Here is a 23,863-nt window from a genome sequence, read left to right as displayed (position 1 = left end):
ATGGAGGGACAGTGCTTGCATTGGTTGTGGGCTGGCCTTTGAAGCAATAGAACGTGTATCGAGACTTGCACGAATTATTAGTAGCTGGGGAATAACAAGAAGTGGTCAGTGTATCGAACTTGCAGACCATGCAGCAGACATGAAATGTGACACCTGCAGTCTGAATTCCCTGTTTACCATCATACGCGCAACCTCAGGTAGTGCCAGTAGATACCGGAGCTTTGCAAATGTTCAGCCCACATGACCATCCAAGCTAATGTACAAGCATGACGTTGCTCCACGCAATGAGCTCGGGCGTCCGTCTCGAGACCGCGTTTTCAAGAAATGGAAATGCTTATGATCTTAATATCCTCCTCCGGCTTCTCTTTGTATACTTTGGTATTCTCGATTTTGTGAATAACATCCATCCCAGCAATCGCTCGTCCGAAGATGGTATGCTTGTTGTCAAGCCAGGGCTGCATACATGTCACAGTCAGCGCACCGCCTCATCGTGAAATTGAAAGTAAAGGAGAAGACAAGGACTTACCGTCTTTTCGGTGGTAATGAAGAATTGACTTCCGTTCGAATTTGGGCCGGCATTCGCCATGCTCACTGTGTAGGCTTTGTCGTGTCTCAAGTTGGAGAACTCATCTGCAAACTCCTTGCCCCAAATACTCTCTCCACCAGTGCCGTCACCAAGTGGGTCACCAGTCTGTATCATGAATTTGCGGATCACGCGGTGAAATATGACGTTGTTGTAGTAGTTGTTGCGCGCGTGTGTGACGAAGTTTTCCACGGCCTTGGGAGCGGCGTCCGGGAAGAGACGGATGGTAACATCGCCGTAGGTGGTATGGAGAGTAGCTGTAGTGCCTGTTGCGGCGAGTGCTTTGTCGTCTCTTTGTTTGCTGGAGGCAGCAACGCGAGGCTTTTCGTTCTGCACATCACGGGTCGACTTGGTAGCGCTGGCATCGTTAGTGTACATGTAGAAACGGACCTTGCCAGAACCTGTAGTGACGAGCATGGCATCTCTGGCCTCGGCTTCCTGTAGTAACGGGTTCTCGCTCGCTGCCATTTCGACAGTGACAACACCCTTTTTCTCTGGTTGCCCTTGGTAGAGGCACAGCCATAGCGGTCTGATGGATTCTTCCTGGCCGTACAGCTTCACGAGCTTGTTGGTCAGTGTGTTGATCACTTTGACGCCGTACATGCTGCCGTACAGGATGAAATTGCTTGTCTCATCAAATGTCACATTCATGCGACACCTCGCCATAGGCTGGTCGAGCTCTCTTTCGATGGCTAGGCGTCGACCAAACTCCATGTCTTCCAGATGCTGGACAGCGGTACCAGCCTGTTGCATGCTGGTGATGGTCTCGATTGATTCGTCGTACGTGCGATGAAGTTTGCCGGTGGCAAAGTCGAAGACGCGGACCTTGCGATCCGGGAATGAAAGCGTCGCAAACTGCTTCCCCGTGGGAGATATGGTAAGCGACGAGGGCACACTTTTTGACTTCTTGAAGTCGAACAGACTGGTAGAGCTCTTCAGCCTCCAAACATTGTCTGGCTTCTCAAAGTTTCCATTGGGCCTCCAGTATTCCACCATACCACCTTGATCGACGCTCACAACACAGTCGAATTCGCTATTGTATGCCATTAGGTTCACTGACGCCCTGTGAATGCTCCTGAGCATGTGTAACGGCTCTGGATTCTCCCCTCTGCCATCGTAAATGCGGATCCAACTGTCTTCTTCGGAGCTGACGGCCAGTTGAGGAAAGCTTGCGCCTCGGCCGTGCAGCCAGCAAACCGCTCTAGGCGTGTACTCGACGCTCAGCATGGCCAGCAGATCGAAGGTGACGACATCGAAGATCTTGATTGTCTTGTCCGAGCCGGAGGTAGCAAAGCTACGGCCGTCGGCGCTCACATTGACAGACTTGATCTCGCCGGTATGCGCCCTGAATTCTTTGACAAACTCTACGCCGCCAAAGTCCTTTTTCCAGAACTTGACCACGCCGTCGACAGAGCTCGTTATGAGGAAGTCGGTGTGGGGGGTAAAGGTGGTAAAGCACAATTGCTCGCGGTGCATTAGCGATTTGGAGTAGCGGGTCGCGCCGGGCAGCGCAGCGACGTAAAGCTTCTCGTAGGGCAGTTTGCGCTTTTTTCGCTTCGGCGCTGAAGACGGAAGGGCGGGACCAAAGTCATCGTCGGAGGAGGAAGTATCGTCTGGGGAGGTTGTTAGGAACTTGACGCGCAACGGATGCACAAGGGACATACCGTCGTCCAGAGCCTGCACAGGAGCTTTCTTTGCAGAGACGGCGCTGTCAGCCTCCATTTCGGTACGCGAGCGCTTCGCCTTGCTCGGCGACTGAGACCCGTCCATTTCCATCATGGGCATGCAATTGAGACCGCCGGGGTGGTGCGGGTTGGTTGTCGCAGGCCCAAGCTTGGAATAATCGAACCTTGGAATGATGCCGCGTCTAAACGCGTGACGTTGCACTATCACACGCGCTTGTCGGACAGTCGGAGAGTTTTGCGGGATACGTCAGGTACGCTAGCACGCCGTTTACGGGTATCCATGCATTGTGATCACGCCTCAGCAGAATACTGTTGTCATGTTCGCAGACGGTGTGGAAAGCCCACCCATTGCTTTCTTTTCTCCTGTTTCAATTTCAAGTGCTATCATAACGCAAGGGCATCGCCTGCTCTTCTGGCGCTGTGCGAGGAAATGTATGTACGCATTGGACTCATCACGAATCGGATAAACAGAGTGGGGCAGACGAATCATTGCTCCAGCCTCTTTCTATGATGCTATCGTACATGATGCCCATGGCTAATCTTCACATCATCATTACCATCCAAGCGTAGGTGCTGGCTCATAGCTTCTGGTAGTCCAGCTTGCCCTCTAGCTTCTTCGACTCGGCCATCTTCCGCACTGCCTTGTTGAAATCGTCCTGGTTGATCGAGTCTCGGTAGTCTTTGATGGCGAAGAGGCCGCTGCGATGTGTTAGCCATGTCACAGTTACACGGAAGAGACACTTACGCCTCGGTGACAACGTTGCGAAGGTCGGCACCGTTCATGCCATCGCTCATCTTCACAATGCTCTCAAAGTCGATCTCGCCATCCGTCACTACGCTGCCAGAGTGAATTTTCAGAATCTCGAGACGGCCCACTTCGTTGGGTAGGGGGATTTCGAGTTTGCGGTCAAGACGCCCGGCGCGAAGCAGAGCGGGGTCGAGCGTGTCGGGTCGGTTCGTCGCCATGATGATCTTGGTCTGCCCTAGGTAGTCGAAGCCGTCGAGCTGGTTCAGCAGCTCCATGAGGGTTCGCTGAATCTCACGGTCTGCCGACGTTCCCTCGGAGAAGCGACGACCGCCAATAGCATCAATCTCGTCCATGAAGATGATGCAGGGCTCGTGCTCCTTTGCGTACCCAAACATCTCACGGATGAGACGCGCCGATTCTCCGATGTATTTGTCGACAATGGCAGAGCTGACGACCTTGAGGAAGTTTGTCTCGAGACTGCTCGCCACGGCGCGTGCCAGGAGTGTCTTGCCCGTGCCTGGCGGTCCGTAGAGTAGCACTCCCTTTGGCGGTTTGATGCCTACCCGCAGAAACAGCTCGGGGTTCTTCAACGGCAGTTCGATGACCTCGCGTAGCTCCCTAATCTGCTCGTTCAGGCCGCCGATGCCGCCGAAGCTGACCTGCCCTGGGTCTTCGAGCGACATGTTGTAGACGAGCGGGTCGACTTCGCGGGGAAGCATGCGCATGATGGTGAGTGTCGTCATATCGAGGGCCACGCGTGTGCCTTGCTTGAGCTTGGCCTTGTCGACCTTGGACCGGCATCCGACGACGTAACGGGGCCCCGAGGATGCCTTGACAATGACTGCGGCGACGTTAGTGTGGCGTCTTTTGGCAGGATGCACACGTGCACGTACATCGCTCCTCGTCCAACTGCTTCAGCACCTCTCCTATTATCTGGCCGACGCTCTGCAGCGCCTTGATGTTGTCTTCGGATACGTCAAAGTCGTGCTGCAGGCCCTTGATGTCCAGTCGCAGCGCCTTGAGCTTGGCCTCCCATTCTCTAGACTCGAGCAGCTTGGACTTGTAGGCCTCGAGAGCGTGCTCGCGCTCCTGGTCGCCGCTTCCGCTCATGGTGGACATGTGCGGCGGCGTGGGTGACGTTGCGGAGGAGCGGCGGCGTGTGGAGGCGGAGGTGATGGCACGCGTGAGGGCGGCGGGCGGTACTTTAAGGCAGCCGAGTTTGCTGCAGAGTCAAGACGGCGTGAATGTGTGCGCAGCCAGCGAAAGGGTCTGTCCGCGTTGGGTGGAGTGAGTGTCGGAATGGGAGACGTCGGTGGTGATGGCTACGGCGATGGCCTTGGTGTTGTCCATGTATGTGAGCGAGCTTGGACCAAGACGCCATTTCCGCGGCGAAAGTTAGCCTTCGAAAAAAGTTGGCCGATCAAATTCCTGCAACCACACCCGCAACCGCAATGTCGTCGTCCTTCTTCACCGCGCCGGCCTCACAGCGGAAACGCAAGCGCAGCGAAGCCACCGCCGGTGCCCCCAAACGACGCACCACAGACGCGCATGCTCGCCGCATGCAGCGCGAGGAGTCCATCAGCGGCAGCGACACATCCGAGGGCGACGGCGCACCCACGTTCGACGGCGGCGACGATACAGACAGCGGCTCTAGCACTTCGGAAGACGAGCACGAGACGGCGGCGGACAAGCGCCTCAGGCTGGCCGAGCGCTATCTCGACAACATCCGCAACGAGGTCGAGGAGGACGTGGGCTTCGACGCCGAGCAGATCGACAAGGACCTGATCGCCGAGCGGCTCAAGGAAGATGTTGCGGAGGGCAAGGGCAGGATATACCGGTCCATCGCTGCTGAGCTTGGGTTTGAATATGCATCACACGCCACGGCCTACTCAGGGCTGCAAAAAGCCACCACCGGATGCGCTGTCAAGCTGCCGCATGCCTGGACCATCAGCAAGGATCTCGTCGTAGAGAAGTGGGCAATTGCAGACCCGAAATCGTATGCGCCCGACCCCAACCGACCGTCCAACCTGACGCCGCGCACCACTCCCAAGAGGCTCCTGTGGCGCAAGGGAAACAAGAACAAAAAGGGCGACCGCGCCTTTCTGGGTCACACGGGCGAGATTGTGTCTATAGCCATCTCCGACTCGGGAAAGTACCTGGCCACGGGCGATGTGCATGCGCGCCTGGTCATCTGGGACGCCGACACCCTCACGCCCCGACACCTCTTTACTCGCCATCGAGATGCCGTTCTCTCACTGTCCTTCCGGAGGGGCACCGAGCAGCTCTTCTCTGGTGGCGCAGACCGAGCAGTCATTGTCTGGAGTGCGCCTGAATCTGCGTACATTGAGACACTGGTCGGACACCAGGACGCCGTCATTGGTGTCGCAGGCGGGTTGGAGATGAACCAAGAGACATGCGTCAGTGTAGGCGCCCGCGATCGCACTGCGCGCCTGTGGAGGGTCGTCGAGGAAAACCAGCTCGTCTTCCACGGAGGCGGTACGGCCAGGCAAAAGGGCTTGGACAAGCTGCGCAAAGGCCGATTTGGCAAGAATGTTGACGGAGACGACAAACAGGATCAAGACGTCGGCGCCAACCTCGACGATGCGCCCATGGCATATGCCGAAGGCTCCATCGATTGCGTCGGCCTTCTCGACGCCGGCTTGTTTGTCACAGCATCGGACAATGGAGCCTTGTCGTTGTGGTCTGTCAACCGGAAGAAGCCCCTTTTTACATATCCACTTACCCATGGCCGCGATCCACCGCTCTCGCCCGAGCAAATGTCAGCCAACGACGACGCCGCAACATCGACAAAGCCCGGTCCGCGGCTACCGCGCTACGTGACTGCGCTTGCTACCGTTCCCTTTGCCGACTTGATCCTCACAGCGAGCTGGGACGGCTGGATACGCGCCTGGAGGATTACAGCCGACAAGAAGAGCATTGAGCCCGCGGGCAAGATAGGACGTGTGCCGATTGCGGAAGACGAGTCCATGGTCAATGGCAGCTCTAGGGACGATGCTATTCTCATACGAGGCATTGTGAATGGTCTTGCAGTTCAGGAGAGAGGAGACAGAGGCAAGGATGGGCTGTGCGTGGTGGCTGCTGTGGGCAAGGAGCCCAGGTTAGCCAGATGGATGTCTGCAAAGGCCAAGAACGGCATTCACGTTTTCGAGGTACCGAGAAGAAGCCTGGCAAACGGCACAACTGAGGGCGAGGAGGAGGGTTAGGAAGCATAGGCGAGAAGTCACTTGCATTGCGAGGCGTTTGTGGATGCATATTAGATACCAATTCTCATGACGCATTTAGTGACGACTTCTGGTCGCCTTCTTACACTGGGTGCAGCGAGACTCGGTCTCACAGATGGCTAGGGTATGCGTGATGAATGGCTCTGAGCTTGCTGTCTTGACGCTGGGTGTCGTGATGGTGGGCGGGAACTCGTTGCACGCCAGGCCCACAGCCTAGGCCAAGTCGACTGCCGCACCGGTGACGTTGGTGTCGAAGAAGCAAGCAGTGGGCGCTACACGTGGCCGTTGGCATGAGTGCATTTGAGTCGGGCAGCCAGGCGGTCAGTGAGGCTGCTGAGCTGGACACGTAGCCGCCTAGACGAGGCGTGGATAACTCGCAGCAGTGCGAGGCGGGTTGGGTGAGGTTAAGAGGCAGATGGCCGTCGTCGTCGTCGGACTCCAGCTGCGTCTGCCCACGGCTACATCCACGGCCCGTCGCCAGACCATGCACGTGTCGGCACACAGCTTTGCCCGACATCTGCATCAGAGTTGGAGAGTTGGGGCAGCATCGCCTTTTCCGTGTTGGCCAGGTGGACGCGCTAGCACAACGGCAGCGGCCCAACCCAACTGCAGTGCTGGACTCGCTTCACCCGCTCAGCCGCCCAGCGCTCTCTGCTCTCCTGCCCGCCCCAAGACAGCGACTGTCCCGCACGACCGCCGTCTGCCGGTCGCACCCAGCGTGTGTCGTTGCTGTAACTGCTGTACAGACTGTTGTAGTGCAGCGCTTCTGGCCCTCGCGCCCGCACTTCGCAGCCCCTCGACTGCTCCACCTTGGCCGTTGCATTGCATCCCATCCCCTCCCCTCCCCTCCCATCCATCCCATCGCCCGCACCCCGCCGCCCGGACAAGGTCATGCCGTTAGTCCTAGCCCATCTGCCCCACGGTCGCGCCCTGCCCCAGGCTGCGTCGCGCCGCTATCATGTCAAGGGCGACACTAACGTGGCCATCAGACTCCGGAAGGGAATCACTGTCAACAACCACACGGGCGCCTTCGAAGACGACGACGACGACTTCACCGACGACGACTCGGCCGGCATCCAGGTAGTCTCGGCCAGCGAGGACGAGTACAGCACCTCGGACGCGACCGACGAAGACGCCGAGGAGGAGCAGAGCGACGACGACATCCCAGAGGACGACACAGACGACAACGAAGAGGACGAGGGCTCGTGGGACTACATCGACGAGATCAACCCTTCCGACTCTGCCTCGCGCCCTCGCCTTGTCCACCGTCAGCCTGCGCCGCACCACGCGATCCCCCCACCTGCTGTAGCCCCCCCGCGAGCACCTCGACCCAAGCCCTCGCACCGCGACCGAGCCTCTTCGCGCCACGCAGCCCCCGTACCAGACCCTCCCTCGCGCCTCCCGAGCCATAGCCGCAGCCGCAGCCGCAGCAAGCTGGAGCGCGCACGCAGGCCGCGGCGGCCAAGGCCCCAATCCGTCCACCACCAGGACCCTCTCGACGGCGAGGATGACGACGACGACTACCCATACGCCCCGTCGGCCCGCCCTGGCCACCCTCCGGGCCATCCCAGTGCTGGCTGGGGCCACATTCCCCAGCATGCCCCCAACGGCTACGCCCCAAGCTTGATGTCGGATCCACGCTTCCCATATGCCTTCCCCGGCGGCGGCACCCAGTCGCCTGCGGGCCAGCTGGTTCCGTTTGGCCACGACACACACGCCGCCTATGCCCAGAATCCCTTTGCGCCCAATGGCCAGAATCCCTTTACCCAGGGCCCCCCTTCGGCTGCAGATCCGCGAGCCGGCTACTTTCCCGAATACCAGGACTCGCGCCATCAGGACTCGCGTCCGCCACGCAGAGGCCATCGCAACTCCATGCCGCCAGCGCCCCCGGGGGACATGATGCCTTATTCGCCAATGGGCTACTACCCACCATACGGCGCCCCGCCGTATGGCATGCCGCCTCACATGTATCCGCCTTATGGACATGCACAGCATCCCTCCCCTCCGCCGCAGCACCCTCCCTCGAAGCGCCCTACCCCGAAGCCCCAGCCCGAAGAAGAACACCATCCGCCCGCCGCGCCTGCTCCACCCCCACCACCCCCACAACCCCAGCCCCCTCAAACTCCGGCTATGCAGATGCAGCTCCAGCCAATGCAGCAGCCAATGCAACAGCCAATGCAGCAACAACAGATGCAGCAGCAACTCATGCAGCAGCCCATGCACCAGCAGCTCATGCAACAGATGCACCCCATGGCCATGATGCCTCCGCCACCGCCTCAACAATCTCCGCAACCCGACCCAAAAGAAGAGGGCATGCTCTCTAAGCTTGAGAAGCTCTTGCTAGGCAAAGAGGAGGAAGAGAGAAAGGCAGCCGAGAAGGCGAGAAGAGACGCCGAGCTGGCCAAATTTGATCGCCTTGAGAACCTGCTCATCTCTCAGCAAGAAGCCAAAATAGAGAAGGAGAAGGCAAAGAAAGAGGCGGCTGAGAAGGCTGCACAGGAAGCTGCCGAGGCAAAGAAGAGGGGCGACGAGGATAAGCTCGCCAAGCTCGAGAGCCTTATCCTTGCCCAGAAAGACGAGCAACTCAAGCGTGAGGCGGCCGCGGACGCGGCTCGTGCAGCCGAAAAGGCAGCCGCAGATGCAGAGGCCACCAAGATTGCCGAAGAGAAGAAAGCCGCTGCGGAAAAGGCAAAGTCACTGCTCGAAGCAGCGCAAAAGGCACGCGAGGAGGCCGAGAAGAAGGCGGCCGCGGAAGCCGAAGAGACCAAGAAGGCCCATGAGAAGGCTTTGGCAGAGGCAAAGGCTGCTGCAGAGGAGCTTGAAAAGGGAAAGAAGGCCGCGGAAGAAGAAGCTGCGAAGCTGAAGCCCTCCGATGCTCCAAAGGCCCCGATCAAGTTCAAGGACGCCGTTGGCCGCAAGTTTAGCTTTCCGTGGGAACTATGCAAGACTTGGAAGGCATGTCCCACCAACAACGAGTTCAAGTCCAATGCTAACATTCTATCAGGGTATGGAAGAACTGATCAAACAAGCTTTCCTGCATGTCGATGTGATTGGTCCTCATGTGCATGAAGGCCACTACGACCTCGTCGGACCTGATGGCGAGATCATCCTGCCCCAGGTTTGGGAAACCATGATTCAACCCGACTGGGCCATCACCATGCACATGTGGCCAATGCCTGAGCCTCCACCACCTCCGCCCGAGCCGCCGAAGGAGGCATTTCCTCCGCCACCGCCCCCTCCGCCGGATGCTCAAATGTTCATGTCAAGCCATCTTCCACTAAAGGGAAAGGGCAAGAGGGACAAGAGCCGGAAGCGAGAATCTCTGTCACATGCACACATTGTGCAACTCCCACCCCCTCCAGTCGGCTTGCCTGCGGGAGCAATGGCTCCTCCACCACCACCACCGCCACCTCCTGGGCATTCTGCTGGCGGTCCGCTACCACCCCCACCTGCAGTTGTTGTCATGCCTAGCGGTAGTGGCAGCTCTGGGAGTTCTTCCCGCAAGAAGCCCGCCCCATCACCGTTCTTCAGATGGGCTGCTGGTACCACCGCTCGCAAGGATTCTGTCAAGAAGAAGAAGTAAGATTGAAACACATGGAGACAAAGCAGTTGCAATTGCAGCGGTGGTATATTGCGATCGATCCCACGGCACACCCTGTGTTGTGTTCCTCGTTCGCGTCTTGTACGTCATCGTGTACATGCGCTTGGCTGGTCTTACGTCTCTTAGCCATTTCCTCCGTGCTTCCTTCGCTCAGCTATGCACATGCTGTGGCAGCGTCAGGAACAGCGTGTTTTTGCTTTGCAAATTATTGTATGTGGACTTGGGACTGTTTGTTTATGATTGTGCAGAAAAGCTCAGATATACCATGGTCGTTTAGCGTTGTACATTTCGTATTGCGTATCGCTTTGGCTTCTGGAATACGCCTTCTGCTTCGGCGTTGTGCTCAAGTTTGATTCATCCTTTTGCAATCGCAAACGAACGCACGGACGACGGACTGGTGATTTTGATTATCGCGTGCTGGGACTGATGAAAGGTGACGAGAATATGAGAAATGGATCTATACAAACGAAAGCGCATGTTCTCGCTCCCATTGCACCGTGACCGGGAATATACGCTTGAAATAACAGCAACATCACAACGCTGCCCAGATAGGCGTATTGAATGATGTCGAACCAATATATAGCCGCCCGGAAAGTCCACCAGATCGCTTTCAAAGCTGCTCTTCGCAACCCCGCTCATTCCGATCTCCTAGTTTTGGAAGAATTTCTAGCAACAGACGCAAAGGTATACATGGTCATGACACCAGAGCGGAGCTCCAAAATGTTCATAGCCATGAAGTCGGCTATGAACATGTTGGTTGTGATGGGGAAAGTCCTGGAGCACCAGATACAAGGAGTCAAGAAAGACAAGCCAGGACTTGCGGAGAGAAGGAGCAAGTGGGACCAGGACCGCAAAACGCAGAGTGGAGGAGAGAAGCAGAGGCCAGACAACCGAAGGCGATGACGAGAGGTTGGGATTTGGAACGGTGTAGCGTGGCGAAGGGCAGGACACGTGAAGACTGCAGGTGTCCACTAACGGGGGTGTGAGGCAACGCAGGCTGTTCTATTTGCAGCATTCCAGAAGCATGTATCACGCATCTAGGTAGGTAGCATCGGCGACCAAATCTTGGAACCGACAGGTAGCCAGAAAAAGCTTGTTTGCTTAATTACTTCTGCCCGGTATTCTTTCTGCGGGGTACCTTACCGTACCAAGCTTCCGGAAGGCAGGCTCCGCCCCTGAGCTACCAGTCGTGCGCGACACTTCTACCACATTCCGGGCACACCTTTACGCTCGAGCAACATGTTTTTTCCCGATTCTGCGTCTCCACTCGTGTTTCTTGTCGCGAGAATCGTTTCTGCAGCTGCATCATGTAAAGGAGGCGCCTCCGTCCGTGACGTTCGGATGTGGAGCTGAATCTCCCTTGCACAACATGCAGAAAGCGACCCTGGCGCTGATCACTTCCTTTCTTGCCTACCGCGTGCGGCAAAGCAACAGTGTGATGTTATTTTTTGAGGCTGCTCAACAAACCGATGTCTGAGGCATAGCTTCTCGTCGCTAAGGACGCGAGCCAGCCACGGGGATGCGCACGCACGATGACAGCACGAACGCCCCTAGACCTACCGTGTTACCACAAAGGCATGGGCCAGTAGACGGGCATATAATCTGCAGAGGTCTGCACGTCGGAAACGGCACGCTCGTTCCATTTCGTCCTGCTCAATATGAAGTGGACTTCTTCTTTAACGCTTGGTGCTGCCGTCTTGGTCACCTTCTCCACAGCGCAGGATAACACGATCAACGACCGCCAGCCCACAGTGAGTGCACCGCATGAAAACCCGTGGAAGACCCTTTCCGAGGAGGAAGCTGCTAGTGTCAATGAACTTCTCCAAGAGCGAATGAGCTTGACTGGCAACCAAGGATCTAGCCGTGATAGTTACGTGTAAGTCGACCATGGTTAGACACCTCTCACTCGCCGGACACTAATGCGATATCAGAGTACAGCTCGCTCTTCTTCATCCCAACAAGACGGATACTCTTCCCTTCCTTGACAGCAATGCTACGGCTCCAAAGCGCTATGCGCGAGCTACTGTTCAAAGCGGTACCACCAACTCGACAGACAAGCACTGGCAAGAGTACATGGTGGGACCATTGCCAGCAACCAATGCGACTGCGGTCGAACCGTTGACTTTCCCGTTCCAAAACTCCCAACCAGGTCGAACACAAATGCATCCCATGTATTCACCCAGCGACGCGACGAGTTTCTTTACGAGGTTCGCGACAGAGACTGAGGATATCTCAATGCAATTGTTCAACACTGTGAGTGGAAGCCAGCCATAACATACAACAACAAAGGCTTACATGCATGCAGACTTTTCTTACTGGTAGCATTGGTCTTAGATTTGGAAGCCCGTTCTGGGATGAAGAGGGCCGAACCATCTCCTGGGCAGGAGCATTTGCGGACCCTGGCACCAATCTCAGCAGTGTTACCGTCGAGCCACTCGGATTCGCTGTGAAATTTGACTTGACCGGACCAATCTCGGATACCTGGAAAGCTGTCGGTTGGTACTCGTATGGCAAATTTTATGCCAGCACAGAAGAGTTCCGTGCCGCAATTAACGCTCCCGACTATGAGACGCCACCACCAAACGTACTGGGAAACTGGACGTCTACCGACAGGCAGGGAACGCCCATGCCTTTGGACAACCTACCGCCGCCGGCTTCTGTCGCTCAGGGCGACCAGCGATTCAAGATCGATACGGAAGAGGGATATATATCCTGGATGGACTTCACCCTCTATCATGCCGTCTCTCAGGACCTTGGCCTGTCGTTGTTTGACATCAAATACAAAGGCAGACGCATCATTTACGAGTTGTCCTTGCAGGAGGCTCTGACATCATACTCCGGCTCCGACCCTTTCCAATCACAAGCGACTTTCTTCGATACCACGAGTGGTATGGGATCGACCTTGCAGCCTCTTGTCAGAGGCTATGACTGCCCTAGTCATGCTACATACCTACCTGCAACATGGACAGAAGGCGACACGGTCAAGACACAAGCCGACGCTATATGTTTGTTCGAATTCGACGCGGGCTACCCAATCCGTCGCCATTCCTTTTCACCATCCGCGCCACACACTAGCGTAGCAAAGAACATCCAGTTCGTCATGCGCACGGTAGCCACAGTAGGCAACTACGACTTCCTCATCGACTACAGCTTCTTCTACGATGGCGGTATCGAGGTTTCTTCACGCTTTTCTGGATACATTGCCGCTGCTTACTGGGAGGATCAGCCTGAGTACGGCTTCCATATACACGACTTCCTTTCGGGTAGCTCGCACGACCACACCCTCACTTTCAAGGTCGATCTTGACATCAACGGCAGGAAGAACAGTGTACAAAAGCTACAGTTTGTGCCGACTTCGACAGCGTATCCTTGGAGCCAGGGTCGCGTATACAATACATTCAAGGCTGAGCGATCTTGGGTAGCCGACGAGAGCGAGTCCATGATCAATTGGGCCGAGAACGATAACGTGTTGTACGCCATTGTCAATAGGGACACACCGAACCCGTATGGCGAGTACCCAGGTTACAGAATCAAAAGATCTGCCGGCACCATCCACCTTACACAAACGAACTCGACAAACACTGGCAAGACAGGTGCCTTTGTGACTCACGACTTCTATGTCACACAGCAAAAGGACACTGAGCCAAGGGCTGCGGATGCCAATAACCAGTTCTCCAAGGACGATCCGCTTGTCAACTTTGAGACTTTCTTTGACGACGAGAGTCTGGATCAAGAAGATTTGTTCGTAAACCCACCTCCTTTCTCCATCTATTGTTGATACTGCACCCCGTAATATATCAACTACTAACAGAACACAGAGTGCTTTGGTTCAATCTCGGCATGCACCATCTTCCGCACACCGGCGACTTGCCCAATACTATGTTCAGCTCTGCTCATTCGGCCATGAGGTTCGAACCGCTCAACTACCTTGTAGGCGATCCCTCTGTCTCGAGCAACCAGCAGGTCAGGATTGAATACGATGCAGAAGGTGCTGTCCTGAATGTGGATGAGTTCGGCAAAATGGCTGCCAATAAGACCTGTATTTGATTTACTTCTACATGGATGTCTACATACTGTTGATCGCGCAACATTCCGTCATTACTGTTCATGGTTCTCATTATTCAAAAGTTCTACTACAAGCTGTTTCCAGCTCTGAGGTGCTTCCGTCATGGTTCCAAGCTGTGATAAGCGTGATGAAAGGTGGCTTTTTGTAATTATCTAGCTCTCGCCCCAACTCCCAATCAGATCATGACTGCTTCAAATATGAGGGGTACATCTTTCATCGGAACGCCTTCTCGTATACGTACATGCGAGAACAACTTGATGCGGGTAAAATGAAATGTGCCGCCCACAGGATCCAGGCCCTCGCCTTCCAACCCTTCGCCCTCAACAATGAGTCGGACTCGCTTATAAGTCCTGCTACGATCCCATGTAGGTTTCATTCCGCGGACAATGCCTCATTGCATTTCCCAACGTGTCATCGCTGAGTACATCATAGACCGATACGTAATACATGTGCAGCACCCGAGTTGGATAAGCGCAAAGTCCGTGCGGACGACGTGTCATGCGCATCCGTGGTGCCCGCAATCAGGTGTTTTCGATCGAAGCCGTGCACACTTCTTCAATAACGAGGCAGTTTTGTAAACTTTGTGATTGTCGCTACTAGCATTACAAAGCGATGTTCGTCTCAATTAGATTTCGTGAAGCTTTACAGCAACCAGTGTGCCCTGTCTGTGCTTGACAAGACGACTACATTCACTTTGGAGCCTTTCTCATCGCACACCTCTTGTTCCAAATATTAATCTTCAACAGTCCGTCTGCTTGGAAGGTCGGACTTCCGGATATCTGTGCATAAAACCACGGTACAGTACAATGCGCCCTGTACTTTCTATCTGCCCATTGCAATCTTCAGGACACACTCAGCGGCTTGACGTACTGTTTCCAGATGTCTAAGAACGCCATCCTGTCCTTCCTGCTCTGGAACTTGATCTCTAACGCCGAATACCCAAACCGGTTCAGATTAGCAGCCCTCGAGAAACCACCACCACCCGATATATTTTTCAAAGGAATCGGCGAGCCGCTCAACGACCCTGAAGTAACGCTGTCTGATCGAGAAAACCGTAGCATTTCCATAGAGTCGTTGCGTTTCTTGCGAGACGGATTCGCTGCTTCGGAATCCGTCTGTGTGGATGACTTGCGGCGTTTGAAAAGCTTATCAGTCGCCCAACGCGGTGCGTCTTTTGAGAAGAGAAGCGTAAGCTTGTCACTGTCTTTCTTATAGACCGACTCCGTGAGCCATTCGAATGCGTAGTGCGGCTCCTCGACCCAGTGCCCATCCTCTTCCAATGCGCTCGTGTAAAACAGCAGGATCAGGACCTCAGACGTAACGAGCCCACCATCCGCTAGATGCGTCTCGGTACGCCGCCACAGCCGCAAATTTCTTCCACGACATTCAGTCGGATTGTGATCCGAGGATATGCTCGATATGGGTCGATCAAATTCGAGATTAGCAGAGTCGGCACCGTTGTTGGTGTACAACAAGGTCTGGAATCTGTTTGCTGATTCGTGGCCAATGAACGTGTACTTGATGTCAACATACTGCTTGTTGAGTTTCCCGAACGAGCTGCGCGGAAAATCGACAGACACTGCACCGTCAACATACGTGGTAGTCAAGGGTATCGCTGGCCCGGTAGCAGGAAAGTGCTGTTCAGTCCATGTTCGAAGCTTCCTGTCTTGGCTAGAGTGATAGACTGTTCGCAGCGAGATGCCAGTATCTTCTCGATATCGCCACCGAACCTCGCACTCGTGATTTTCGGATCCGTACTTCAGAGACTTTCGTTCGACCTGAACGTTGCGACATATTCGCTTCCAGTCGAGTGCAGCGTCTCCTAATGCCATGGTTGCCAGGGATGTGCGCGAGAGACTGCGCCGCAAAGTGGGAGATAAGGGCTTCTCTGAGGCAGTACCCGTTGACGACGGTGATGCGGGCGAAGAGCTTTCGCTACAGGCAACTGTGGAACTAAAAGGTATCCTATTAGGCTCAAGCGATGTCGGTCTAGGCGACTGCGACCAATCGACTGATCCAAAGTAATCTGGAGATGATGGCTGTAGACTCAAGGTCGGGCGGTTGCTGCCCGTGGAGTCACTCAAGCTGTCTTGGCCAAACATGGTGAAGTTCCCGGAGTGATCTGTCTCGAGGGTATAGGTTCGCAATGGAGCTGGTGGCATGTTGCGGACCTGCTGCTTCATCGCGTCGCTTGGGACCAAGTGTGAGCGTTTCTCCGCCGTAGCTCGCTTTGCGCGATTCTCCTCGATGAAAATCGCGTCATCGACCTGCCGTCTCAGATGATATAGTACAGCAGCTGTCTGAACATCACCAGTAGAAAACGTAGCAGGTGTGTCTCCCAGAGAAAGAGGCCGCGATAGTCCCGCTTCTTGAGCAACACGTTCGTCCTCACTTTGCAGCCATCGATCAAAGATTTTCCATTCGCTGAACAACGGGTGTTCGTCGGAAGACGCGAGTGCCAGTGGTGCGCGGTTGCTTGGAACACCAAGAGTGTTTGTGGAGTAAGAGCGGCCGCCTAGATTTACTGTACGAGACGGCGCAGCGTCGAGAAGACGCTGAGTCTGCTTGGTTGCCTCGAGATGTAGCCGCCTAACGACGGTCAGCGACTGCTGTTTCGAGTACGAAAGAGGCTTACAATTGCAGAAAGGAAATGCACATGTTCAGCGCTTGGTAATGGCCGCTGATCTGTTTCCTCAGCCCATCGATCTCCTTTTCCATCCCGATGTATCTGATCGTGAAGATGAACTTCTTGACGGTCATCTTCTTATCGACGAGATGTTCAGCGTATGGCTCCAGGGTCTTTTCACACTTCTTCAGTGTGTCTTCGAAATCCTGGACAGGGAATGCTGCGCGATGTTATCTCGCGTCAGTGCATGCCGCAAATGTAGTACACAGATGAACGCTCACGTAGCGGCTGGCCATATTGTTTCATTAGCTCGCCCAGCTCTTTGAGACAGCCATGGAATGTGGTGAATTCCTTAACAAGCCCACTGACTTGCGCTTCCGAATTTTCGTTGGCATCTAGTGGCAATGATGAGCGAGGTGGTCCCTGATGACTGCCACCAGAGGGGGGTAGCTGGCGCCATACCTTTGAACGCAAGATATACACGGGTCGAAATCTCCAACAATTTCAGAACATCGGACGGACTGCACCCAAAGGACATATTCGTAGGGTTGCGCCGCGCTCAAGCGCAACAGAGTTTGTGTAAAGACTGCTCATACGTTATAGAACTGTTGGTGCACAGTAGGGACAATCATCGTCCAAGCATCAGGCTTCCATGAAAAGGACAAGCAGGTGTAGTAAGAACCACCTGAGCTTACGGTCGTCTCTTCGTCACGCGTCCGATAGAGCTAGCCTAAGGTAGACCGCTCCGGCATCTGGGGGGTGGCTCACGGCGCTGCTGACATCCTGCTACCGCTCAGGCACGCAAACTCGTCGAAGCCTTCTACTGTCGGCAGCAATCAGGGCAGCCCAGGGCAGCCATGAGCTTATCCAAAGGTGGCGGACAGCTCGTGTTTGTGCATGTGGCGGTATTAGAATGGTACGCCTAATTCGGCATAGTAGCTTTTGGCGTTCAATGAGGTTGCGAAGATCAACACGTGGGGGAGCGAACGGCCATGGTCGACTACCAGACGGGCCAGCCAACTCCAGGGCTCGATTCAGCCACGCGTGGCTTTCCCTTGGAATCTCGGAACATGTTTTGATGCAGCCTGCACGAACTCACAAGGAACTGGATTTCATAAAGCAAGATGCTGTTGCCCACTCATCGCAGCGTTCGCAGCTGAACGACCTCGGAAGCATCGCAAACGGGAGGAGCCGGAGAATGCACCATGATTTAGACATCAGCAGCAACCACACATTCCAAAGGACTCCAGTGATGAAGGCCTGGACGCTTGGATCGCGGCAATGAACGCCACCAAGCCTGACTTCGGCGAACCAAACGAGATTGGATGCGCTGATTGAGAACGCACGAATAGGGCCAGTTCGCATACGTCCTATTCTGTTGACCGGTTTGCCTTGTGGTATCGGGCTATGCACGCCGTCTGAAATCTGCCTTCGGTAGTCCGTGTCATGGTGGAGGCTGAAGCTTTGCGCATTCACAATATGAAAGATGCTGCCCCAAGGCGGTTCTGCACGACAGACCCCGTTACATACTGACTATTGCCGGAACCCTCGCACGTAGGTATAACTACCATACTGTTACAGTTCTGTCACCCCTATCGCTACAATGGGCCTCCGTAAATGGATCATGCGTCCAATGAGAGGCCACCAAGTTGGGGTGCCGGACATAACAACAGGCGGGAGCGGTATACCAGTAGGTTTCCCTCTGCCACTCGTAGTAGTCCTAGGATCGATCTTCTCTTGCTAATCTGATGGACAGGAGATAAGGCGTCGACGGTGGACTCTCGCGACGATTGATTCAGCGCCCTTCCAGGTCTGGGTAGTAGTAGTAGCTGGGATCGGCTTCCTAACAGATTCGTTCGGCCTTTTTGCTTTGAATGTCGTTACCCCCATGCTCGGTTATGTCTACTGGCCTAATCGCAACGAAGGCGGTATACCCTCGGTGCCGTCCTCTGTCAAGACAGCCATGATGTGTTCCACACTAGCGGGTACAATGGTCGGCCAGATAGGATTCGGCTTCGCGGCAGACATATTGGGCCGACGAAAAATGTATGGTCTTGAGCTGGTAATCGTCATCGTTGGCACAATGCTGCTGCTCATGAGTTCGAACGGGGAGAAGAACAGCATGGCAATTGGAGGATGGCTGATCACCTGGCGAGCGATCATGGGTAAGAAGCGAATTGATGTACGAATGCATCGTAAGACTGACGATAACTAGGGATCGGTATCGGGGCGGACTACCCTTTGAGTGCTGTAGGTATTGTTTCCAACGTGACCGTGCTGATGCTAATCGTGGGTTCAGGTCATTACTGCCGAGTTCGCACCTCGCAAACATCGTGCGCGAATGTTGAGCTGGGTTTTCTTCGCCCAACCTGTTGGACAGCTGCTCGCCAATGTTCTATCACTTGCTGCAGTGGAGTCGTACAAGCCATGGATCAAGGAGGCCACGCAGTCTTGTCAGCCTGCCGACTTGGAGTGCTTCCGAGCTATCGATCGACTTTGGAGGCTCGTAGTTGGGATCGGCATTGTGCCGGCTCTCATCGCTCTGCTGTTTCGATTCACGATACCAGAGAGTCCGAGGTATACGCTGGACATCTTGCAAAACACAAAAAGCACCCTCGAAGATACGGCGAACTACTTTGGTGCGCCCGGAACAGACCCCGAACATGGCGAGAGGGAACTGCTAGATCTGGCTGCAACACAGGAAGTTTCGAGGCCTGTATCGAGGCAATCGACCAACGCTTCGGTGATTGCACCCGACGAGGAGATTGAGAGCGACAGTGACTCCGGACACCGCCTCAGTGACGTACATCTTCGTCCCGCCGCAGCGCCCCGCGGCCGGCTTCCTCCAGGCGACCCGGATTTTGTTCCTCCACTTGCCTCGTGGGCCGACGCAAAACAATTCTTTATAGCGGAGAAAAACTGGCAGTACCTTCTAGGAACGTCGTTGGCCTGGCTGTTTCTCGATTTCGCGTGTAGGTACACTGCCAGACCACTGCGGTAAAACCACTAAATTTGAGACAGTCTATGGGTTGGGCCTCTCTTCACCAGAAATTGTCAGCCACATCTGGCAGGGAAACAACAACAGCAGATCTTCCGTCTACCAGACGTTGAGTGATAATAGCAAACACACCCTGGTGATGGTTTCCATAGGGACAGTTGTCGGCGGCCTGCTAATGATCAAGATTGTCAAGCATGCTTCGCCAAAAGTGATTCAGTTCTGGGGGTTCTTGGTTCTATTCGTTCTCTTCATCGTAACCGGAAGTGCTTGGACCAACCTACTCGACAGCAGTCGCTCGGGACTCATTGTGCTTTACGTGCTCAGCCACATCGCCTTCAACCTGGGACCGAATGTGACGACTTTTAGTAAGTGATATCCGTGTGCGACCTGTTGTGAAACATCTACTAATTTCGTGCATCAAGTTATCCCTGCCGAGATATTCCCTACGAGGTACCGGTGCACCTGCCACGGCATAGCTGCGGCTAGTGGCAAACTCGGGTGAGGACAAACCGCGGAAGAACTGCATATGAGACATTTACTGACTTCGAAAACTCGCACCATAGGTCTTGGGTGGTGCAAGTCTTTCTGGCATATGCATTCCAATCCGACAAATCCGAACCCACAAGCGATTTTGAATGGGAACGCAAGAATTTCGGACATATCCTGCAAGTAATGAGCGCTTTCATGCTAGCAGGTGCCGTAACAACATATTTCTTGGTCCCGGAAACAAGAGACCACGATAACAAGAGTCGGACACTGGAGGTTTTGGCGTGTGGCAAGAAGGTTATCGATGAGCTGAACCGCCAGCGGAAGAAGGAAGATGAAGACGACTGAGATGGATTGTACCAGAATGAACTTGATGAAGTTAGGGAAGATACGGTAGTCGGTTGCAGATGATGAAGCAATGGACAAGCGTAGTAGCGTAGTCGGCTGAATGTTGATGATGCGGTACCCAGCCACCCGGCCCCACATCCCTCCAGGGCTGGTCAATGACGCAGGCGGCACGTTTGGCGCTAATTTCTTCCGGAGCTACGCAGCTTCTTCTGACCCTCACGTGCTGCTATCTTGAGTACCCACCATTGCGAAGCCTGGGCCCCGAAGACGATGGTGTGCTTCCTTCCATCAGATTCCATCGGAGGATGCTAGGAAAATGACACGGGCATGTCTCCTTCCCTCAGTCAGGACGTTACGGGACCGTCCGGGAGGGGGATATAAGAGAAGAGGCTTGATGGGCAATGTCCGAGATGTTGCATAATGAATGATGGTAGAACAAAAACATGACTTGGGAGAACCGATAGCTGCCTGCCCCTGTCGTACAGCTCTTCGAAGCGCCTTCGCCTCTATTGCCAAAGCAAGGTGATTTTCTTCCACCATGGCCCTTTCATATTCATTGTTCGCGCCGGCACCTCCTCAGCAAGCACCTGATCCATACCCGTCTTCAGATCTACCTCTGCTGGATCATAAGCCCAACTATCGCTCCAGGCCCAAATCCGATGCCCCCCATAGAACAGGAAGAACATGGGAATACCCACGTACGCAGTAAAGAAAGAGCTAACGTCCCACTTCTCAGGCCAGAAGACATCGAACCCGTTGACCAAACAGAGAATTGTAAAGCTGATGATGACGCACCAAGCACCCCACTTGTTCACCGGTGAGCGATATGGAAGATCCGTGATGTTTTGCGTTTCGCAGGCTTTCCGGAAGCGCAGAAAGATGATGCCGCAGCAGATCCAGGAGATGAATCCAGACGTGTTTGTTAAATTCACGAACCAGTTAAAGACGACCGCACTCTCGCTGCCTACGTTTAGGTATGCCAGAACGCAGAACAACGAAGAGGCAGTAACAGCCCAATACGGTACACCGGACTTGGTGCATGCTTTGAAGACGGAAGGTGCGTTGCCAGACAGGGCGAGCGCGTATAGCGAGCGCGAGGACAAAAATAGGAAGGAGTTTCCGGACGACCATGCACTGATGATGATACCTGCGTTGATGATGCTGTCCAGCACGGGGATGCCAGCGTTCTTAATTCCCGCAACAAAGGGCGAGGAGCCAGCTCCAGAACCACCAGACGTAATGATGGGGTCGTCGGAGGGGCAAATGATTCCGATAGCCAGTACGCTGCCAACATAGAAGAAGAGTAGGCGGTATATGTATCTGCGTGCCGCAGTAGGCAAGTTGCGACGCGGTGACTGCATCTCGCCACCTGTTGCAACGAGAAGCTCGGGAGCAAACGTGAAGGGGAACTAGACATGAGGGTCAGACAAGTAGATATAAGGCTTCGCCGGAAGCATGCTTACAGCAGAGAGTACCATAGTGGATAAGAGGGCCACAAATCGCCCAGCATTTCCTTCTTCTAGATACGTATTCGCCGCGCCAGGGTTCTTCCAGTACCGGAAGCCGAGTCGGTCATGCTGTGGACCGCCGCCTTTAAGATAAATGTATAAAGTCAGTGGTTGTATCATACGCAGTTTGTGCAGGGGTATTACTAACCCCAAAACAAAACAAATGACAGAATCAGGAGCCCTAAAATCATGATAACCTTTGTTCCGGCAAACCAGAACTCTGTCTCGCCGTAGAACCTGACTGGAAAGCAGTTCAGTCCAACGATGACAATGATCATGACTGTGATCCACACTGCGATGTTCACGGGCGGGTTCCAATACTCAATGACCAACCCGGCTGCCGTGATTTCGTAAGGCACAAGGATACCGAGCGAGTAGAAGTATAGCCAACCCAGGCCGAACCCCATAGAGCGCGACACATAGCGGTAACCGAAAAGGTTCTGAAGGTACAAGGTCAGTCGTGTGTCACATGCCTTGGGTACGGCCACAAGTTACCATGGAAGACCCCGGGGTCGGCAGATAGGCCGCGACTTCAATGATACCCGCAACGGTACAAAAGATCAAGAACGACATGGCGATGTACGTGGACAGGATGAAGGCCGGGCCGCCACGAGCGAGGGTTTGGCCTGAGCCGACAAAGAGCCCAGTGCCTATTGTGCCACCCAACGCAATCATTTGAGCATGTCTACGTTCCGTCAGTCTTTGAGGATATAGGGTATCAAGAGGGGTCTACTGACCGTGACTTCAGACCACGCTGGGTAGTCTCATAACGCTCGTCGAATATCTCTCCCGCAATAATCTCTGGATCGACCGCGGAGCTTTTCCTGCGACTCGCCGTATGCGACTTGCGAACATGGCCAATGCCATAGTCCACGCTCTGTTCTCCGATAGCCGAGTCTTCTGCCTTCTTCTCGGACATGACTGCTTTTGGGACTCTGACGGTAAACAATCAGTCAAGAAGTAGAAAAGGGAGTTGAATTGTAGATAAGAGTCTTGCATGCAGTCGGATCAAGTAAACCCGGTCAGCATGCTAGCCGTGTAACCAAGGAATGCTTGTCCAGCTGCGATACGTAGTCCCACGCGGATTCACCAAGCCGGACATGATAACCCCAGATGAACGCTGATATGGCTTTCTCCATACGCTCACGTCAAGCCGCGGACGATGGTCCGGTGGAACGAGTCGAGACTGGCAAGGATACGAACCAGGGCTGAAGATAGGCGCCGATAAGGACAACGGCAAGAGAGTACAAGAGCTGATAAGCTTCTTCAGTGTTCATAGACGAGCTAGGCTACTTGTAGAGATGTTCGATTCCATCTGCACATCCATGGGTGCAGCATGGAACTGCGCAGCTGCGTAGAAGTGCTTGTGTGCAGGTGGTATCGGAAGGCACGACAAACACGCTCGCACATAGAACATGCCCAGGTGTGCTTGGCGAGCCTTACATCTTGGTATCGAATCAGGAATTGGAGTACGAGATATAGGCCTACAAGAAGTAGTGATGCACCAGGGATGCCCACTAACACGGCGTGTTGTTATCGCAATCGTCCGAACAGCGCCGTCCAAGCCTGTTTCGGCTAGCAATCCATCTAGCTGAGAGAGGCAGCTACGGTTGTCATCATTCCACCATACATGTTCCAAGCGTAGGCAACACGCTTAAGTTTCGGAATATGAGTGATGTAGAGCAGCTGTCGTAAACGCGACCAGCAAGATTAGCGCACTTTCCGCCAAGGGCTTTTCGCATGTGGAGTAGACGGGCCAAGGTACGATGGCTATTGAGCACCATGCCAAGAAGGTGTTACTGCATGGATATGGGAGTTGCTACAAGATTTCTACCTAGCTACATCTCGAGTCAACGGGTAGTGTTGTAGGTGTCGGGATAGACAGGCGTGTCGGAGACTGTGTGACCGATGCAACCCGAGTGTCTTTGGTGTATTCCTGCAAGAGTATGACTTGTTTCACGACACAACTTGA

General features: G+C 54.5%; 8 protein-coding genes across 8 annotated transcripts; 4 read left to right on the top strand and 4 right to left on the bottom strand.

Moving 5' to 3' along the window:
- Window positions 1-317: 317 nt before the first annotated feature.
- Window positions 318-2,359, bottom strand: J4E79_006369 (uncharacterized protein; the record flags this gene model as incomplete). Its single annotated transcript, XM_049355240.1, has 2 exons — window positions 318-455; window positions 527-2,359. The coding sequence occupies 2 exons, from the start codon at window positions 2,357-2,359 to the stop codon at window positions 318-320; spliced, it is 1,971 nt and encodes a 656-aa protein (XP_049210636.1).
- Window positions 2,360-2,846: 487 nt separating this feature from the next.
- On the bottom strand, window positions 2,847-4,126 carry RPT4 (26S proteasome subunit rpt4; the record flags this gene model as incomplete). Its single annotated transcript, XM_049355239.1, has 3 exons — window positions 2,847-2,967; window positions 3,014-3,857; window positions 3,910-4,126. 3 exons carry the CDS (start codon window positions 4,124-4,126, stop codon window positions 2,847-2,849), a joined length of 1,182 nt encoding a protein of 393 aa, XP_049210635.1.
- A 341-nt stretch (window positions 4,127-4,467) lies between these two features.
- On the top strand, window positions 4,468-6,240 carry J4E79_006367 (uncharacterized protein; the record flags this gene model as incomplete). The annotated part of the gene is made up of 1 exon (XM_049355238.1): window positions 4,468-6,240. The coding sequence occupies one exon, from the start codon at window positions 4,468-4,470 to the stop codon at window positions 6,238-6,240; it is 1,773 nt and encodes a 590-aa protein (XP_049210634.1).
- A 909-nt stretch (window positions 6,241-7,149) lies between these two features.
- On the top strand, window positions 7,150-9,841 carry J4E79_006366 (uncharacterized protein; the record flags this gene model as incomplete). Its single annotated transcript, XM_049355237.1, has 2 exons — window positions 7,150-9,165; window positions 9,263-9,841. 2 exons carry the CDS (start codon window positions 7,150-7,152, stop codon window positions 9,839-9,841), a joined length of 2,595 nt encoding a protein of 864 aa, XP_049210633.1.
- Window positions 9,842-11,517: 1,676 nt separating this feature from the next.
- Window positions 11,518-13,906, top strand: J4E79_006365 (uncharacterized protein; the record flags this gene model as incomplete). Its single annotated transcript, XM_049355236.1, has 4 exons — window positions 11,518-11,735; window positions 11,791-12,112; window positions 12,165-13,600; window positions 13,678-13,906. The coding sequence occupies 4 exons, from the start codon at window positions 11,518-11,520 to the stop codon at window positions 13,904-13,906; spliced, it is 2,205 nt and encodes a 734-aa protein (XP_049210632.1).
- An 861-nt stretch (window positions 13,907-14,767) lies between these two features.
- J4E79_006364 (uncharacterized protein) lies at window positions 14,768-16,847 on the bottom strand (the record flags this gene model as incomplete). Its single annotated transcript, XM_049355235.1, has 3 exons — window positions 14,768-16,514; window positions 16,561-16,757; window positions 16,833-16,847. The coding sequence occupies 3 exons, from the start codon at window positions 16,845-16,847 to the stop codon at window positions 14,768-14,770; spliced, it is 1,959 nt and encodes a 652-aa protein (XP_049210631.1).
- A 1,307-nt stretch (window positions 16,848-18,154) lies between these two features.
- J4E79_006363 (uncharacterized protein) lies at window positions 18,155-20,383 on the top strand (the record flags this gene model as incomplete). The annotated part of the gene is made up of 7 exons (XM_049355234.1): window positions 18,155-18,241; window positions 18,308-18,716; window positions 18,767-18,801; window positions 18,851-19,523; window positions 19,573-19,914; window positions 19,972-20,047; window positions 20,113-20,383. 7 exons carry the CDS (start codon window positions 18,155-18,157, stop codon window positions 20,381-20,383), a joined length of 1,893 nt encoding a protein of 630 aa, XP_049210630.1.
- A 506-nt stretch (window positions 20,384-20,889) lies between these two features.
- J4E79_006362 (uncharacterized protein) lies at window positions 20,890-22,810 on the bottom strand (the record flags this gene model as incomplete). Its single annotated transcript, XM_049355233.1, has 5 exons — window positions 20,890-21,792; window positions 21,847-21,974; window positions 22,040-22,331; window positions 22,387-22,576; window positions 22,629-22,810. 5 exons carry the CDS (start codon window positions 22,808-22,810, stop codon window positions 20,890-20,892), a joined length of 1,695 nt encoding a protein of 564 aa, XP_049210629.1.
- Between the last annotated feature and the right edge of the window lie 1,053 nt (window positions 22,811-23,863).

The sequence above is a fragment of the Alternaria viburni genome (genome assembly GCF_023758015.1).
Source record: "Alternaria viburni strain BMP 2772 chromosome Unknown scaffold_12, whole genome shotgun sequence".
Lineage (NCBI taxonomy): Eukaryota > Fungi > Ascomycota > Dothideomycetes > Pleosporales > Pleosporaceae > Alternaria > Alternaria viburni.
This window is presented reverse-complemented; position numbering and strand designations above follow the sequence as displayed.